At 38.8% G+C, this 18,520-nt stretch overlaps 1 protein-coding gene across 1 annotated transcript in view; it reads left to right on the top strand.

Annotated features, from left to right (window-relative positions):
• LOC133270220 (putative defense protein 3) overlaps window positions 1-18,520 on the top strand; it is a 39,737-nt gene that overhangs the window by 15,998 nt on the left and 5,219 nt on the right. Inside the window, exons 2-4 of the mRNA XM_061455247.1 lie at window positions 15,397-15,592; window positions 17,778-17,914; window positions 18,195-18,286. Coding sequence (XP_061311231.1) covers window positions 15,397-15,592; window positions 17,778-17,914; window positions 18,195-18,286 — 425 coding nt within the window. The remainder of the gene's footprint in view (window positions 1-15,396; window positions 15,593-17,777; window positions 17,915-18,194; window positions 18,287-18,520) is intronic.

The following is an 18,520-nucleotide window of genomic DNA, read 5'->3' as shown; positions in this document are numbered from 1 at the left end:
TGTCTTGAAAACATTTGAACATACGCTTTCTGCTTTAGAGGTAAGTGGAAAATGCTGCTCTAATTTACTATTACTAGCATTTCTTAAATAGAGTAGCAGGTCTAAGGAATGAAAGGTCTCTCAACAACTTACAAGAAATCTGTTTTCTCATTTCCACAAGCATCATTGCAAATAAAGAGCTGTATCATGCCCAACATTCTAAGCCAAAACCATTGTCCTAATCTCATTTTTGCAGTAAGGTACTTCTACAGGAGGAGAGTCTCCTCTTTATCTAGAAAAGCAAAAGCACTGTGATTATATCCAGCATTGCAAATTTAACCATACAAACTATGAGGTTTGAAAAATAATCAGTACTTAAAATACAAATTATGTTTTCAGTTACTTTTTCGGGGACATAATTACAGTGAAAAAAGAAAGCTGATATTCTGATGTGGTCACTTCTGGCCCTAAATAAATGCATTATTGACATATGCATATATGCCTATTGACAGTGCATATATTACAAGAATTGCCAATACTGCGTTGCTCTAATAAAAATTAGTTCTTTTCTTTTGCAAAACCCATGAAGTTGCATGCCTTCAAATGAATTTGCCTAGATTTTCTGTTGTGTTTTTTTATTCCTGCTTTCCACTTGGTTTGCATGAAGCTGCCACAGCATACTTAGGAACATGTGTATCCTAACTAGCTCATGTTTCTGTAGCGAGGGAATGAGAATTGAGGTTACCATTAATCAAGAGGCCAGAAAATTGTGTGATGTGCCTCAGCCAGCATCATCATAAATTAAGGGATATCCCAGTTCCCTATGGCTCCAAGTCATCACCACACAGGTCACTGTCAGCCCTCAAACTCTGGGTTGTACCCTTCTAACAAAGTGGCCCTCTACAATTAAAAGACACTTAAACACTTGCAAAGTATAAATTATAAATGTATAAATGTTAGGTACCTTGCATCTAACCACATAAACATTGCAATTTGAGGTTTCTTATATATATGAATTACAAAGAAAGTTTTCTACTCTAAACTTATTAACAATACATTGCAAATATGAATTAGAATGAAAGCTAATTTTTATGCTCTGAAATGATAAATTTCCTATAGTTACCCATTAAACATTTAATATTGATAGAGGAAAAGGAGCAAATTTCACTCAGAATGAATGGCTAGGCCATTGATCATTTTGTTGGTTATCTAAGACCTGATCTTGTAACTGTCCATGCTGGGGGTGGGGGGGAGTTAAATGGGGAGAAAATAGCAAGCTCCTGACTTTCAAAGGCCTGGCATTGTTCTTACCAAATGGGAAAGAGCTGATTTGAAGGTACTTGTCAGTATCCTTTTCAGTCCTTTAGAGCTACTCCAGGCTCACTCAGAGCTGAAGTTTTGAAAACAAACTGGGAATTCTGTAGTGTTTGCCATTCTTACTGCTGGGATTCAGTCCAGTGGAGGACTTGCTTCTCTGGCTTAATCTCTTCCCTTTTAGTTTTCTCATTTCAACCATTATATGCTCCTACCTTCTTAGCAAGGCACAGGATTTTATTCAGTTGAAGTCTTGGCACAGTAGTTTCTGTAGCTACATGGGTAGTATGTCCTTTCTCATTTCTCACAGTTCAAATGAGATGGAAAGAAGCAACTGGGGAGTTTGAGATAAGCATGAGACGTATTATATCCTTTTTGCCCACCCATATATCCAAAAGCATATCGAGCAAAATTCAGTGGGAAAAAGTAATCTCTAACTTCTTCCTTTGGTGTTTTAAATGCCTCTTCACGTTCCTGAATTTGCATATATTTGTTACACATGTTTTTCTTCCTGACACTTCTTTTGGAGTGGTTTATTCTCACCGTTGTTTTCATACCAACTCTATGGCACCTTGTCCCTGCACAGTCCTTCAGTGAGCATTTCAATAGAAGAAATAGGCCAAATTTTAATACTCTTGATGTTGCCCAATCCAGTTTATCCACTCCCAGCTGTACATCTTCTAATGCCTACTTTAGTCATACCAAGCTCACATTTTTCTCCACTGAGTGATAGGTTCTGCTGGCAGACACTGCCTTCTGAGTTAAAAGTAGGGCTCATTCTCAGCTGTAAATCTCTGTGTTGTTACAAGCAAGTGTAGATTTGTACAGACCTGTATGTGATGTCAGCTTACACAGTGTAGTTACTGCATTCCTTTGGCAGAAAGCAAATATTTGGAACTTACATGTCCTGATTTAATTTTAAACCCACAGAATCTGGAGCATAAACACATACTAGAAAGCCCCAGCTTTAATGGATGGTCATTTTTAGGTGTTGAATATAGGCCTTATCAGAATACATCTGTTTTTGAGTAATCTGCAAAACAGGTGAATCTTTCTTAGTTTAAAATTGGAGTAAAGTTAATCCAAGAGCTTTTGGAGGTTTAATGCTGTCTCTTGTACAATATCTGCTATGGTTTGTTTTGCAAGAGCCTTTAGAATGCATAGATATTAAAATTATTCTTGTTGCAAAGGCTTACAAGAGCCCAGAATCAGGCAGAAAACAGTAAGAGAACAGGAGCGGTCCATTCACATACTCCTACATCTAATTTGTAACCTTCACATCATAATTTATAGTTTGTCATCTACTCAGTGTAGTGCTGCTAGCAAGATTTGCCTTATTCAGTAGTGCCAAGCAGGAACAACCACAGGGGTCCTGTGTTACAAGTTTCCATTTCAAAACTCATTTGCGATCGAGTTTTTTAAAAATGCTGTAGTAAATGGTAAATTTTTCTTCTTTTTAGGAGTCTGACTGATTCTCTCATGGGTATGTCCCTAGGTGCTGGTTCTAGAACAAATATTTTAACCTGTTGAACCACGCTGTGTATTCTGGCCACTTACATATCATAATTGGTCTTGTTTTAATAGGGTTGACATGAAGCAAGTCATTTGGTGGTGGACCTCAATGCATTGCCAGTTGAATGGATTAGATAGATAGAAGCAGTTTCTACTGCCACCCCCATCAGAAGACTTTATTTTTGCTATGGTTGTAACAACATTCCTAGTAATACCATGAAAGCCATGCCTTCACTTTGAAAATGTGTTATGTAGACAGTGATACAGGAATAGCTTTCTCTGTCTCTTGTATACTGTTTTCACTAGTACATAACATTGTTCTAATTCCTTGTCATTTAGTAACATGCATTTGGTGAAAGTGAACACCTGATTAAGTTCCTTTTCCTTTTTCAAATGAAGAGGTGTCTTCTTGTTTCCTTTCCTAGTCAAGGTACTGGCTGTGGATATCAAGAACTTGTTAAGGTATCAGTAACGGCGTATTAGATACTTGCAAACAGTTTATGTAAACAGATATGTTTACTTCAGGTGACCTTTTAATTTGAAGAGGAAAACAGCACACGTCCATTGACATTTTACCAACACTAAAACATCACAGAGGATTTAAGTAACCAGTATTAACCCTTTTATCAAACATTAAATGAGGATTGCTATGGTGGTAGCAGGACATCAGTTTGAAGTTGTTACCTCAAAATAAGTTACCAGTAATTTGTCAGCATGAGTTGATTGAGGCTGTAGGAGATAGTCATGACATTTTTCATGTTACGCTGTCCAAAAGCCGTATAGAAGGGTATTTGATGTCATGGCCTTTTCTCAGTTAAAGGAATATAAAACAAAAACAAAATCAGGAAATACTGATGAGAAGGAGAGAGAGGACAGGACAGGACACTGGAGAGAGGTGAGACTTTGGAAAGTTAGAACTGCTGAGTATGTGTGTCTAACAATAGGTACCTACATGCATACAGTAGTTCCAGAAAAGTTTATGTGCCTTTTGCTAGAGATTCTAAACATCTGTGTTTCCCACTGACCAAATTCATTAATTTTCTTGTTTCTTTTTCACATATGCATTCAGAAGCTGGAGGTGCATTCCTGTCTTAGAGTATGTGAATGCCAGTCAGTTCAAGACTCATTGTTTGCTAGAATATCAGAGGAAAAATCAACAAGAAGCTAACATCTGTGCTACTGTCTATGACTCTCATCTATCACATAGTGGGATGCGCTAGTCTGTAGCAGAATTGAAAGCCCACAGGCATGTTTCTAAACCTTTTGTAGGCTGATGCTTGCAGTTAGATTCTAAGACTAGAAAAAGGATGTGTCATCCTCTGAAGAAGGCATCTCCATAGACTTACCAATTCATCTTGACTTTGGGGTCCAGATAGTGTGCATAGATAGCACAAGGGAACTAAACCTCAAACTTCTTGGTGACTCACTTGATTAGCCAGGCTTGTCCGTGTAATGCAGAATTGTGATATTGGTGTGACAAAGTGACTCTCCTAAAACCTTCCCACCAAGCATAATCATGCTATTACTGTTTACACTGACAGCAGCTTCCTTCTATCCAAGGAGCTCAGCACATTTCACAACCATTAAGTCTCCCAATGAAATAGTTAACCAGCATTATCCTATTTTCTAGATGAAGCACATGCAGATTAATGACTTGTTAGAGTCACACAGGAAATTTGTGACAGAGCAAGGAATGGCAGCTTCCCCAGCCTATTTTTTTGGTTACAAACTGACTCTTTCTGTCCCCAGAGAAAAGGTACTACGTGCATTTGGAGCAGCACTACTAATGTATGAACTGAAAAGGTGGGTGATCAGTTAAAATCAGTTAAAAAACCCCAACAAACAAACAAACAACCCAAACCAACAACAAAAAAACCTCACAAAACACAAAAACCATAAAAGCAGCTCTGCTTCGTTACTGTTAATTTAATGAAGAAATTGAGCTGTTATTGGCATAGGATTGCTTTTAAGTAGAGACAGGTTATAAAGATGGAAGAAACCTAGCCCTGACTTTGAAGAGGGTGAGGGAGGGGAAGGGGGATTTCAGCAGTTTGATGCAGCACCCAAAATCCAGTATGACGAGCACGGAAGAAACAACTGTTAATCTGGTCTGGAGGCTTGAACATACTGATTCATTCTTGGGCTGCTTGATTTGGCTGTGGCTGAATGTCAGCATTTCTGTTTGTACTGAGCAAAACGCAGTGTTCGCTGTGTGGGTCACAGGGGATGATGGTGGTGTTTCCTCTTCCCCAGCATGTGAGAAAGGCACTGATCACTTCTGTGATCCGTATATGTATCCATGTTAATTCATTTGCTGAATGAAGAGGCTGTTATTCAATTGCTGACTCATGAGATATGCCCAGTTTCTTACTTTGCAGATTAACACAGATAAAAGAGTAATGTTTCTGTCTTTCCCCATCCAACACAGCTCACTTCCCCTAGTGGGTTAACCAGTCTCCACAAATTCATACTATTTTTTTACTTCACAGAGTTAGTTGCTCTGTTTGTTGTCTGCCATGTTGAGCTTACAAAAGGACCAGCATTCAGTGGACTGTTCCCCAAGGTGCATCTGAAATGAAAATTATACTTGTATAAGTAAAAGTAAATTAAATTACAAAAGGTATTGGTGCCATCAGGCTCTTGTGAAATTTCAGAGTATTTAACTGTTAAAGCTGTTAAACTATTAAACAGTAAAAAAATACAAATTCTGTTGTTATGTGCACAAAATAGAGCTTCAAAACAACAGATTCAGGGTGTTTGTTCAAATTCAGGAACAAAACAATCAAGTCAAGATGCTGTGAAGACATTTCTTCAATTAAAAGAAAGTTTGAGCAACTGAAGATTAAAGATGAGGCTCATGTTTCTGCTTTACCAGCAAGAAGGAAGGGACATGATGTGCCCTTAAGTTTTTCGTCACCCAAACTAAGTACACAAACTGTTCTGATACACAAACACCCAGTGAAATAATAATATGTGAAATACATCACATAAATGCTTACACATAAAAACATATCAGAGATTTTGGAAAGTTAGTGTAAAAGTGAAATACTCTAGCATGTGAGTTCTAGTTTTTTAAGATTATTCTATCTATTTTTTACTGTAAGGATTGTATGCTTATGGATTTCCGGCTGTAGTACAAGTGTCTATACAGGAGGTATTCTGCTATTTGTGATTTGTCTGTATGTGTATATATATGCATAGTATGACATGAACTGTGTGAAACTTGGAGCTGATTTATATTGTGTAGAGAAGGAAGGTAGGGTTTTTACATGCAGCAGTAGAAATTGGGAGATTTGTGCCCTGAGTGTGTTCTGACAGAAATATGTATGTATCTCTGAAAATAATTACTGCAGATATATATTCTTGGTCCATTTGTAGACTATTATCCTGCCTAGCTACATAGTTTTAAATTAGAGATGTCCATGAGGAGGAATTCCTGGCAGGATGAAAACAAAGTAGAATCTTGAAGATAATCATGTGTCCTAAATGAAACATCAGGAAAGCCATTAACTAGGAATCATGCTCAGCCTGACTCTGACCTGGGCTGATGGAGTTTCTTCTTTCAGTCAAGGTTAGAGTGGAAGATGATACTTATGAAATCTTAAAGATGCTGTCCTACACAGAGAAAGGGGTTGAGTGAACTCTTCAGGGAGTGTCACTGAGTGCTGACAAGGACTGACGCATACCGTGAGTGGTAGCAGACTTTCTATATGACCTTGGCCGAGTCACTTAATCCCTCTGTGACTTGGTTTCCTCATCTGCAGAATTAGGTACAAATAATAATACTTCCCTGCCTTACAAGGAGCTGTGGAGATTACTTCATTACTGTTTGCCAGGTGTGTTCAGAGACAAACAGAAAAGATGCAGTGAAAATGTGATTAGTTATTGCTGGAAACCTGTACAATCTAAACCACCTTGTCGATCGTGTCTTGGAAAATATATTGTTAATTGGCTGTTGCTGGGGAATCTGATATTATCAGTAACCACACAAGCCCATCATACCATCCCTTTTTCCTCTGCCACATTTATGCTCTTGTATTCAAGTAGTTGTGCACATTCTAGGATGGCTGCTTTTAGCTTCTATAAATGATGAACCTGAGATACCACACCCCACACCCCACACCCACTCCCCCCAAAGCTGAAGTCCCATTCTGTTACCTAGGAACTTCTGTATAGAATGACATAAAGGTAAGTAATAAACTTCCTTGAGTTACAGATTCCAAGAAGTGGATCCCAAGTGTTTAAGTTGATTCTGAAGTCCAAAGGAATTGCCATTAGTGTGAGCATCTTTTTTTTGGCCAGGAGATTGAAAGAAACTCTTACAAGCTGCAGCTCTGTGCTTATTAGTACCAGATGTGTGCATTTTTCTCATCACACAGGATATCAGTTATGGATATGCAACAGCATTTCTCTCATATTAGCCAAAACTCAATCAGTCTAAGCAGTCAACATCTTTGAATTCATGAGACTGAATCAACAATGTGAATTTATACCAGTCAGTGTTTTGTATCATGCACCTATGATATTTTGACCCAATAATGGCAGGTTGGTAGGAGCTCTAAAGCTAAACTTATATTAATGAACCCTAGCTGAATGAATTAACCAATATATGCATTGCATTAGCTCCACTATCCAGGTGAATCCTTTAGGCTACAGGAACTTAGAAATAACCTGTAAATCTATTTCATCTGTGCTTGAAGTCTTCTGGATCCAAAGATGCAAATTACATACAAAGAAAATTTTAGAATCATAGAATCCTAGAATGGCTTGGGTTGGAAAGGACCTTAAGTTCCAACCTCACCCTAGACCATGTCACCCAAGGCTCTGTCCAACCTGTCCTTGAACACTACCAGGGATGGGGCAACCACAGCTTCTCTGGGCACCCTGTGCCAGCACCTCAGCATCCTCACAGGGAAGAGCTTCTGCCTTAGATGTAACCTGAACTTCCCCTGTTTCAGTTTGCACCCATCACCCCTTGTCCTGTCACTACAGTCCCTGATGAAGAGTCCCTCTCCAGCATCCTTGTAGCCACCTTCAGACACTGGAAGGTGCTCTGAGGTCTCCACGCAGCTTCTCCAGGCTGAACAGCTCCAATGTTCTCAGCCTGTCAGTAATACCAGTAGGATGTATGTTTAAGAGATCATTTAGCTTCTCTGTGACTGTGAAAAGGGTGAATTTTTGATTGTTAATCTTACAGCTGCTGTTTCCTTTTAGACTGCGAATCTCAGTAGTGGGATCCCTCTTCTACAGTATCTTCTGTCCTATGAACAGATGTTTACATTTGCTTAATGATGCCCATGGAGTCTGGTAAGTCACTAACGAATGGTAGTCACAGTGGCTTATATGAAGTATTGCCTATGTTTGCAGCCACACCCAAGCACTCACCTTAAAGCACATAGGACAATACTGTTTGTTAGCTTGCACAATGCACAAGATAAGGTGGTGCAATGTTCACATGTCATTGCTGTTGTGTGTGCTGTCCATGTCAGGTGTTTCTCCTGAGCAGCACATAAGACTATGGCATTCATAAGCTGTGCACAATCATCTTTTTCACCCTCATCTACTATGGCAGAAAAGGTTCAGTAGAAATAATCCATTTGTTCACTCCCTTTCTACTCTTTTGTAGTCAAGTCAAACCTTTTTTTTGCTTGCTAATTCTCATTAGGCTCCCAGTGACATCACCTAACTAGGACTTTCGGGGTGTGGACCATTGTTATTTATAGAGTACCAGACTTAGACTACTGTTGGCAAGGTTTAGATAAGACAACTAACATGAGCAAAGACAAAAAATGAAAGACAACAAGGAGTTGAAAGTTTTTAATATGTGAGAAAGGATCATTTTTATATATTTTTCCCAGTAAAAATGTAAGTTTACTGAATTACTAGTTACATGTTTATTCAGTGTACATGTAATATATTTCCTTAATAGTGGAACATATACTGTCTAAATTTTAGTTGGCACTTACAATGCACTATTTTAATGCAGTCTTCTTTTTGTGAAGAACAACACTATACTCAGTTACAGCTAGAGCTATTTTGAGCAGTAAATCATTCTGCTGTATTATATGTTGGTGTATTTTTAAGAAGGCAATATAATTATTGAAAGCAGGAAGTATAATGTTCCCTTACAAATAAAAAATGTGGTAATACTTAAAGGCCTTGGAAATAGGATATAAATATTGACACACTAGTATAAGGCAGAAGAAATACTGGTTTTGAAGGAAAAGTAAATAAATATATATCTTCATATAATCATTATCATACAATTCACACAGCCTAGTAAGGATTCTCACCACTAAATTTAGACTAGAATGTGTTTCAAAATAACCTCAGTTGAGTACTTTCAAGTTACAGAGAGTATGCTGGAGGATTGCAGCAATGATAACATCCGCTTAATAGCACTAATAGTGAACAGTAAGCAAACCACTTTCATTTGGAGATGAAATGTAGGATCTTCCAGAAGTATCTCTTGTGGATATTTCTTGTGATAGTCAGAGTAAGCATCAGGAACGCAAATTTTGTTTTTTAAGATATACAGGGATTTTTCTTGACCTTCCCTCTTTGAGCAAGGAGGAAACAAAGACAAGGACTGGGAGAGTTTGGGAAGGCAGCTGGCATGAAGAGGAGGCAATGATGTTCAGTAATAACTGTTTTCTTTGTCAGCACAATGGAAAATAGTGTTTGGAAGAAATAAAGTTTCTTTCTCTTCCCACTCACTTTTATTGTTGCATGAAGTCAGTTTGGAGTACTCAACAAAAGATGTGTATGATTATAAACTCACCTCTTCTTATCCATAAACCCACTTCTTTTGCACATTGTCTCTGAAAATGATTTCTGGTGGTGACTGGATTATCATTCATTGTCTCCCAGCACACCTGAGGTATCCAAGCAAATAGTCTGTCAATTCTCCCAGAAAGACTCAGTGGTGATGCTTACTGGAAGAATCAAAGCAGTTTGATTAGGATACCAGACCCTGATGAAAATAACCCTCACATCTTTTACCTTGTTGTTTATGCTGACATTAGCTGAAGCACTGTTATGCTTTCTTGCATTTCCAGTGGCAGTGTACCAGATCAAAAAGAATCTTTGGCTCAGAAGCTGCAGAGAGCAGGCTGAAGGTTGTTGAGGGTCATGAAGGCAGTTGGAGCTCCTGATGTCAGTGAGGAAAAAAGAAACGGGCTTTTTGATCTGATTTGGTTTGAAGAGCTTTTAGTAGAAGCAAAATGTTTCTAGAAAACTCCACCAGCATTTCCAGTTCTTTATTCAAACAGACGCTCTTTTGCTTAGGTGACTAGCTGACTGGATTCCCCGTTGTCCTCTGTGTATCCTTTACAGGAGGGATCCCCTTTCTTTCATTGTTCTAATCTCTGGCCTCCTGGCTTGTTCCTGAAATGAATTGGTGGCACAAATCTAATGTGTGTATTTTAAAGAAAGACCAACAAACTCTGTATGGGCAACTATACATTCAGGTATCTTTAAAAATAATAAAATAAAATAGCTAAGATTCCCACAAGAATATGCACAAAGGCATTCCAAGCACCAGGAAAGCCCATGTGCTCCAGCATTGAGTTGATCTGCTCTGGCACAGTAGTTTCAGTACGTAGCAAACTTTGTAATCATGGTTTCACCAGAGTGAGGAATTCACCACTAGTTCAGTCAGTATTTAATTCATGATCTCCAAATTGTCCTTTCAGGTGTGGAGACCTGAAAAGACTTCTTTTTATTGGCAGTTCTGGAGAGCAGGTAAATTAAAACTGAATCAGTGCCCTAGGTTTGATTCAGTGGAAATACTGTTCCTTTGAAATAAACCACAAACAGTGTATTGTGTAAGAGCTGGGGCAGCAGGTTTACAACTCTCACATTGTAAACTAATGGTCTGAGTCTTTACCAGCTTATTCAGTGTAGTATTTTATTAGTGTTACAATCATCTTGCTTGTCTTATCTATGGTTCTTTATAACCATGATATTACCAAGATTACAGCAATTCATTGCCTGACATTTGTGTATCTGTCAAACCAAATATTCATGGAGTACTGATTGCTGCTCTGAGTAGCCTGGAGTAATAGTTCTGATCCCTCTGGTGACCTATTAGTATCTCCTAGATGGTAGAAGGAGGTCTTGCATATGTGCATTTGTTTATGTGTTTCTAGGGCAGTCAGTTGCCGTTCCTTTCCTGTGTCACGTATTTGATGGTGTTGTCAGTAAGCTGGTGTGTGTGTGTAACATGCACTTTCATTGCTATTTATAATATGGTATCAATGGTTAGTTTGGTGGTACAGTAAGAGAAGGCAGATTACAATCTCTTCCCCAGTGGATAGTAACAGATAGGAAGTAATGTCTTTCATAATGGAATAATGTAAATAAAATGCTCCTCATTAATTAAATGTAATTAACTGAAAGGGAATACAGTTAGTTAAATTCACTAAATCTTAAAAATAGAGACTGTTTGTAAAATACTGTCAGCATTTTGAATTGTAATTTTAATGCACGACCATCAAGAAGTTGAAGAAGTTTCTTGTGAAAAGTCTTTGCGTCGTGGATTTCCTGTTATTCACTGGTTAAATGGAAATATCTGTCATACTGTTAAGGTTCTTGAATCCAGAGGAGGGCAAGAAAGCTGATGAAAGGGCTGGAAGGAAAGTCCTATGAAGAGCAGCTAAGGACTGTGAGCTTGTCTAATGTGGAGAAAAGGATGCTGAGGGGCAACCTCATTGCTCTCTACCACTTCCTGAGGAGGGGAAGTGGGGAGAGAGGTGCTGAGCTCTTCTCCCTTGTATTCTGTGACAGGACGAGGAGCAATGGCTATAAACTAAAACACAAGAAGTTTCACCTCAGCATGAGAGGTGAAACCACCAAGAGGGTGGTCAAGCACTGGAATGTGGTCAATGCCCCAGGCCTGGCAGCATTTAAGAGGCATTTGTACAATGGCCTTAGCGCTGAAATGATCAGGCAGATGGACTAGATGATTGTATATCTCTTCCAGCTGAAAATATTCTATCCTCTATGTCATCCAGCTTTCAGGCTTCTCCCAGTCTTCAGCAGAGACCCTGTGAAAATGCTTCTGAAAAGAAAAAATAAGTTAGTTTTTAATGCAGGTCAGATAAAATAATTTCAGGCCCTTCCCACAAGGTACATGAAATGAAACAGCCTCAATAACTCTTTGCTCTGAGAAAATGCTTGGTGGTATTTGTAGAATCATAGAATTAAGTAGACTGGAAAAGATCATCCAGTCCAACCGTTCCCAGCATTGCCAAGGCCACCACTAACCCATGGCACTGAGGCCTCGTCTCCGCGGTGTGTGAACACTTGCAGGGATGGTGACTCCAGCACTGCCCTGGGCAGCCTGTTCCAATACGTGATTGGAATTGTCCATGTCTTTTCCAGGTGTAAGAAAGGCATAGAAAAGTGAAAAAACAGCAGCAGAGCATCTCCTAGATACTCTCAGAGATGCTCCGAGGTCAAGTTAAACCAACCAGTGTAGAACACTTTAAGGGAACCGCTCATGAAATGTTAGTTAAGTGTTTCGTGTAGCGTACTTCTGTGACTGTAATCAACACAGCAGTTGAGGCTATCACCCTGGAGAAGCCTTCCCTGTGCCAGGTTAGAGTTAGAGTTAGAGGTCGAGGGGCATGACTCACCCATGAGGAGTGCGGCGTGTGTTGTCCTCGCCCCATCTGGGCAGCGCGGTCCCACCTCTGCTGTCCTCATTTCCAGGGCAGGAGCATGGCTGGCCCTGATTGGCCACACCAGCTCCCCGCCTCGCCCCGGATTGGTTGAGCCTTCCACCTCCTCCCTCTCATCTTGCTGGGCCACCAGCACTGCCAGGCTGCAGCTCCTCCACGCTGACCACCGAGGGACCGGAGGTGCCCGCACGGAGGGAAGGTGTGTTGGTGGGGATGTGGTGGATGGGTGCACACTAACTGCTGGTACTTGTTCTCCGAGGCTAAGGAGGAGGTCTGTGGCTCATCAAGAGCATCTAGGAGAAGAAAAGAGAGGAAAATACTCATAAATGATGGGGTTAGAAAGGGGTCTACAGGACTGTTGGCAGGATGGGCATGCCAGGACTATGCTTTTTCAAATTACAGAAAGGTGTTTATTATATTAAATGCTCTATATTTAAAGGCTTTTAAAACGACTTTTGTCTCTATTCAGAAATTTGCCTAAGGCTCTGGAGAAGCAAGCCACCAAAGCACCTCTTCCCAAGTCCACTAGACTTTGAATGCTGTAGCTAAGTAACTAGTACCTGGGGATTTAATTGTTGGCCCCAAGTCGTAGTAAACTAAATGTTGAAGTGGATATTTAAGGTAGCAGCTCAGGTACTGCAAAGATGAGGGCCATGTAGGCTCAGAGGAGGAAGGGATTGTATCTGTGATAAAAAGAATTAGAATCCATTAGATAAAGGAACTGAGAAGACAGTCATATTTTCACAATTATATCCAATTAGAAGCTTGCAAATGATATTTGGTTGACAAAATTCCTTCTTTTGACAAAATTGCTTCTATTTTATAAATATTTACTTTTAATTTCTTTACATTTTCCATGAAGAAAAGGTCAACTTGTGATGCAAGATAACATGATTGCATTGAATATGTATTGGAACTCAGGGTCCATGGGAATTTTTTTCTGCTCCTGCCTCAAGTCTGGACTTGGAGTTTTGTAAGATGCTGCTCTCTCCCTCTTCCTCATCTAAAACCTGCTTCCAAAGGATGGCATGTTGAGCCTAGGATAGCTTTGGAACTGTTAAGTCAGAGAGCTGATGCATGGAGAAGGCATCTCAGCTGTGTTTCAACTTGTTGTGCTTTCTTCTAGTCAGAAAAAAGAGGAAAGGAGATTTCACCCTGCTTTCCTTTCGTGGCGGAGTGTAGCTCCAAACAGTTTTTCAGTACTAGCTGAACTAGTGCTAAGGACTCTGTGCTTTGAAATAGAACATCTAATTAGGAACAGTTTTTTCTTCCACCTCTCTGTGAGTCAGACAGAGATTTCAACAACACGTAGACTGGTTCATATTAAATCACTGTTTACCACATCTGTCGCCATAATAGCACCTACATGCTGTGTTTAAAGTTTAATTAGAGGCAGGCCATGTCCAAATCGTCACAAGAGATGGGACAACCGCACCCAGCACACTGATACCAAAACATGATGCTGCCCAGGATCCCATTGAAGTGACATTTTCATGGCACTTTTGGGAGGGATAGTCTCCCTCTGCTTTAAAGACATGGTAACTTGCATATGTATCCTGATTGCTGCACTTACTGGTTATGACACCATGCAAACCTCCATCTTCCTATAGGAAATCTTTCAACACTTCACAGTCACCTCTTTTATTATCTATTGACTCATGAGGCTTTTTAAAAAGCTACCCAGAGTTAAGTATATGAGTGTTTGGAATTGTGTTCTGAAGCTTTCCCTGCTGCTTCCAAATGCTCCTGTTACTTAATTCATTAGCACATGCAAAACCAAATGGTCTTCCACATTCATGTGCAAATGAAGATACACAGGTTGATGATACAAACTGAACATATCTCTTGTGTTTGTAAAACTTAAAAAAACTCAAGTCAATTATCTCCTTTCTCTTACAGCTTATTGTATCGCACAAGGCAACCCTGTAGCAGACAGCATCGAATATAGTATTTGACTAAGTTCTTGTGATTTAACAGTTGTATCAGCCTTTTTGTAGCTGGAACAGTGATGATATTCATAAGATGTAATGGCCTGACAAATTTTGTGGTGCCATGGTTGAATGTTTAGACTTTGAGAATGGGCCAGAAAATCTGGCATTAGACACCTGAGAATACTGCTGGGAAATGTTTCTTTTCTTTCCTGGAAACAGTTTACTATCAATGTCAGTGCTACAAGTGAATTTATAGTTCATTTAAGAAAATACATTTTCTTTCCACTGAGAGTCCTTGGAGACTGGACTTCAGTTCTGCCTCTTAGTTATTTCTGTGAATTTCTGTCCTGGGTATAATATTCTTATCCTATAGGAAGCACGCTGAACAATTTAGTAGTTTTAACTTGTTTAGAAGTTCCAAAGGACTTTGCAGAAATCTTGTTAAGTCCTTCAGGAAACAAATATCTTTAAAAACTTCTAAGAGTTCTCTGGGGCATTTAACAATAGATTTCTTGGTTGTCTCTTGGAAGTGGGAGTAGGCAAAGCAGTCAAAAGAGACCATGTTAATCATGGTTAGAGCTACACAAAGCAGTTTGAGAGACTAAGGATTGTGTCTTAGCTCTTGAATAACAAAGGGACTGAGCTAAATCTGCTGGCTTAACCAGGAGGACTTTTGTTTAAATCCTTTTCCAGTCTAAAGCCATAATGCAGCAGACAGGGCTGTTCATGGATTGCTGGCATGTGTATAACGAGAGATTGTATTTTCAAATGGAAATACTTGTGTCATATATTGCACTGCTCTGCCAGTGTATATAGGCAGTTTAGTTTAACTTATTTTCTTCAAAAGACATGAATGCAATGAAAGCCCAGCTCTCTAGTCTTGTTCTGTTTCCTACCCTGGAGAAAAGCAGCTGTTTGTCAAACATGGCAACTACTCAAAAGAAGTCACTTTAATCTATATTGTCTTTTTATTTCAGATGACGAGACACCCCAGCTTCGTTTTTTTGTTCTGTGGGATATTTTTGCCCGGAACCCTTGGTTTTCCACAGACAAATACCTCAATTGATTGTGATTCTCTGTTACCAAACTATGAAGCTGTCCCACAGACATCTGCACCACCCTATATTATTGCTGTATCTTTTGATAACTTTGAGCCAGGAAACGAAGTCCAAGGTAAAAAAATCTGTCTCTCCCACAATTCCCCCTTCTCACCAAAATTCTCCCAATTTCCCTCTCAGTTTAGTTCAATTTATTTTTTTATTTAAATCTCATTCATCTATACTAGAGATACTAATTTTTTTAAAATGTTTTATATATATGTATATATTTGTTTATACATTGTGTCCTTTTTATATATATATACACATGTATATCTCTTTTTTTATCTTCCTTGGCTAATAAATTTATTTTAACTTTATGCTATGATTGTTATGACAAAGTTAAAATGAAATGGGATGATGACTGGCCAAACCAGACTAATAATTAGTTGCTCTTCAACTTCGTATATGAGTATTTGCTGTTGTGTCAGGCCTCTGCAATACAAAGGGATCCTACTCAGTAGATGCTCACATGCTGTCATCTTACAGGAAAATAAAATCTCAGGGTGCAGTATAAGACAACTCAAGAGTGAGACATTTTGAGTCATACTTCTAAGAGCTGCATCCCAGATTTTATCGTACTGCAGGAGGTGGATCTATTGTGGCTTAAACCAACCTATTTATCTTCTTAATCCAAAATTGCTCTCTGGAAGGAACACCCTGACAGCCTTGTTTCTCCATACTATGATGCCATCTCATGGTGCTATCGCACTTTAAATGGCTTGTGAATGCTGCTTTTTCTAGCCATTTGCTAGAAGCATGGAAGTGGGAGTTGTAACCTGTCACATACCTATTCTTCTATCTCAGTAGCTGAAAAAGAGCATTATTCACTAATGCTATTGCCTAGTTCACATTCTGTTTTACCTAAGCCCAGTAGCATGGATGTGCTTCCACAGAGGGTGGTATATAGGGAGAAGAATGGAGAAGTGTCCTATTACAGCTTCCATTTTTGGAAAAACATGTGAATAGCTCCTACAAGGATGGGAGGACTCTTTGGTAGCTATTTTTTAAAGAGTATTGCCAGCAAAATGTTGAATGGCTGGATTTAAGTATAGACGGATTCTTCTGTGATTTTGTATGGGATTTACCATGACAAAAATACTGAATCCCAAATGTTAATAACCTTTTTTCTCCCCCTTTTTCTTTTAACCATGCCTTTCTTGCTTTAGCACTACTTTTTATTGCTTCAGATTGTAAAGTGTCCAGTACCTGGTCTCAGGGAGCTACATTGTTACCCCCCAGTTGAGTTCACTGCAGTTTCACCTGTGGCATGTCATGTCCCAACACTTTTGCAGTTGCGTTTGTGCTTGATTTAACAGTGTGTCTAAGCTTTTGATGTCATCCCTCCTATGAGACCTGTGAAAAATTGGTGAATTAGGACTGAAATTCGATGACAAATGGGAAGGCTAATTATGGAGGTGTTATTGTCAAGGAATGATTGAGCCTTGCCTTGACTTCTGTGCCATTCCTAGTCTGTCTGTCCTTATTTTTAATGACTACACATAGATTTGGGCATAAACCTGTTATTCTGATTGTATTTGTGAAAGTGCTTAATATTGGCATTAGCAGAGCAAGTTTATGACAGATCCTAACAAATTTGGTTATGCCTCTTTAAATTTACTTTTAACTGGGATATGCACAAACTGTTCTCTTCCACAGTCTTCTGAGCTCCTTCAGTAACAAAATTGAGAAGTCAAATTGAGAAGCTCATAATCACTAATTTTTCATATTTAATAGAGAAAATGAGAGCCAAACTCTCTGGTTCCTCTTTTTCCAGTTATAGCACATAAAAAAAAGGGGTCTTGCGATTCAGCATTAGGCAAAAGTTAATCTTTTCTGTTCAAACAGATGTGGAAAGAAATGTAATTCTCTGTAGCTATTTTGACTCCGTAGGCCTAATTAGACAGAAAATAAATAACCTTTTGTTCAGCAGGGCCATTGGCTTGTTTTCGGAGTATGAATGTGGAGCAAATGAGATTAATAAGACAGTTGCAGTCATTCAGTAGGGCAGGGTTACTTCTAAAATTGCCACTAAATTAGGTATTTCATGTTACTTTAAACAGAAATGCCTCTCCAAATTTCTTCCTTTTTCTTTCTTGCCATTTCCCTGATTATTAACATTTTTAAAAGCTGAACAATTTTTAAAGCACTTTTTCTACATGCAGTCTTGTGCTTTGCAGTGAGGGAAATCAGTTGTGAAACATTTAAGAGCTTTTAGTTGTGTGTGAAACTTAAATTTCTCAAAATGTCTGTTTTCACAGTGACTCTGGAAGCACTTCAAGATGTTGGGTTTAAAGGATTTAATCTACAAGCTCGAGAAATAGATGGAGATGTTCCTGTTGGTACATTTAAAATTACAGATCCAAACACTAAAGGCATGGAGTGTCATAACGTGACGGTACGTGTTCAGTCTTTGGAATACTTACTTGAGCTTAGTTCCTTTTAAATACTTTAATCAGAATTCACAGAAGTAGTGAGCATTTTTTGTAGCAAAGTTATTTCATTAATAGAGTTAAAAAATTTAGACTTGCACAAGAAATACATGTATCTTCTGCATGTGGAATGAATCTCATAGAATCTCTGTGGCGCTTTTTAGGAGGACATCAGTCTTACCTCAAGAGACAAAAAAAGTCACTTTTGTATCTTATATAATTATATGTATTTGTTTTTAATTGCAGAATTCAGCAGTAAGTCATGCCAATTCAGATGTGAAACAGAAAGTTACAACAACATGGATTGCTCCCCATGGTGTTAAAGATCTTCAATTTATGTAAATAATTGTTTACATTTTTTCTTTTTTTTCCTTGAAATTTTATTTCTATGGGTTATTTTGACATGGGTTTGTGTTGCTCTTGCTGATGTTCTTGTCTTGCCGCAATTGTGGGGTTTTCATAGTTTGCTGTAACTTTCCACTGTATCCATTAAATAACATAAAATCATAGAATCATGGAATGGTTTGGGTTGAAAACCCCTAATGCTCATCCAGTTCTAACCCCCTGCCATG

Source organism: Pezoporus flaviventris, unplaced genomic scaffold (genome assembly GCF_033815535.1).
Source record: "Pezoporus flaviventris isolate CSIRO_AGI_PZ_B2104156 unplaced genomic scaffold, CSIRO_AGI_Pfla_v1 ptg000001l, whole genome shotgun sequence".
Classification (NCBI taxonomy): domain Eukaryota; kingdom Metazoa; phylum Chordata; class Aves; order Psittaciformes; family Psittacidae; genus Pezoporus; species Pezoporus flaviventris.
Note: the sequence above shows the minus strand (reverse complement) of the source record. Positions and strands in the feature narration are given on the sequence as shown.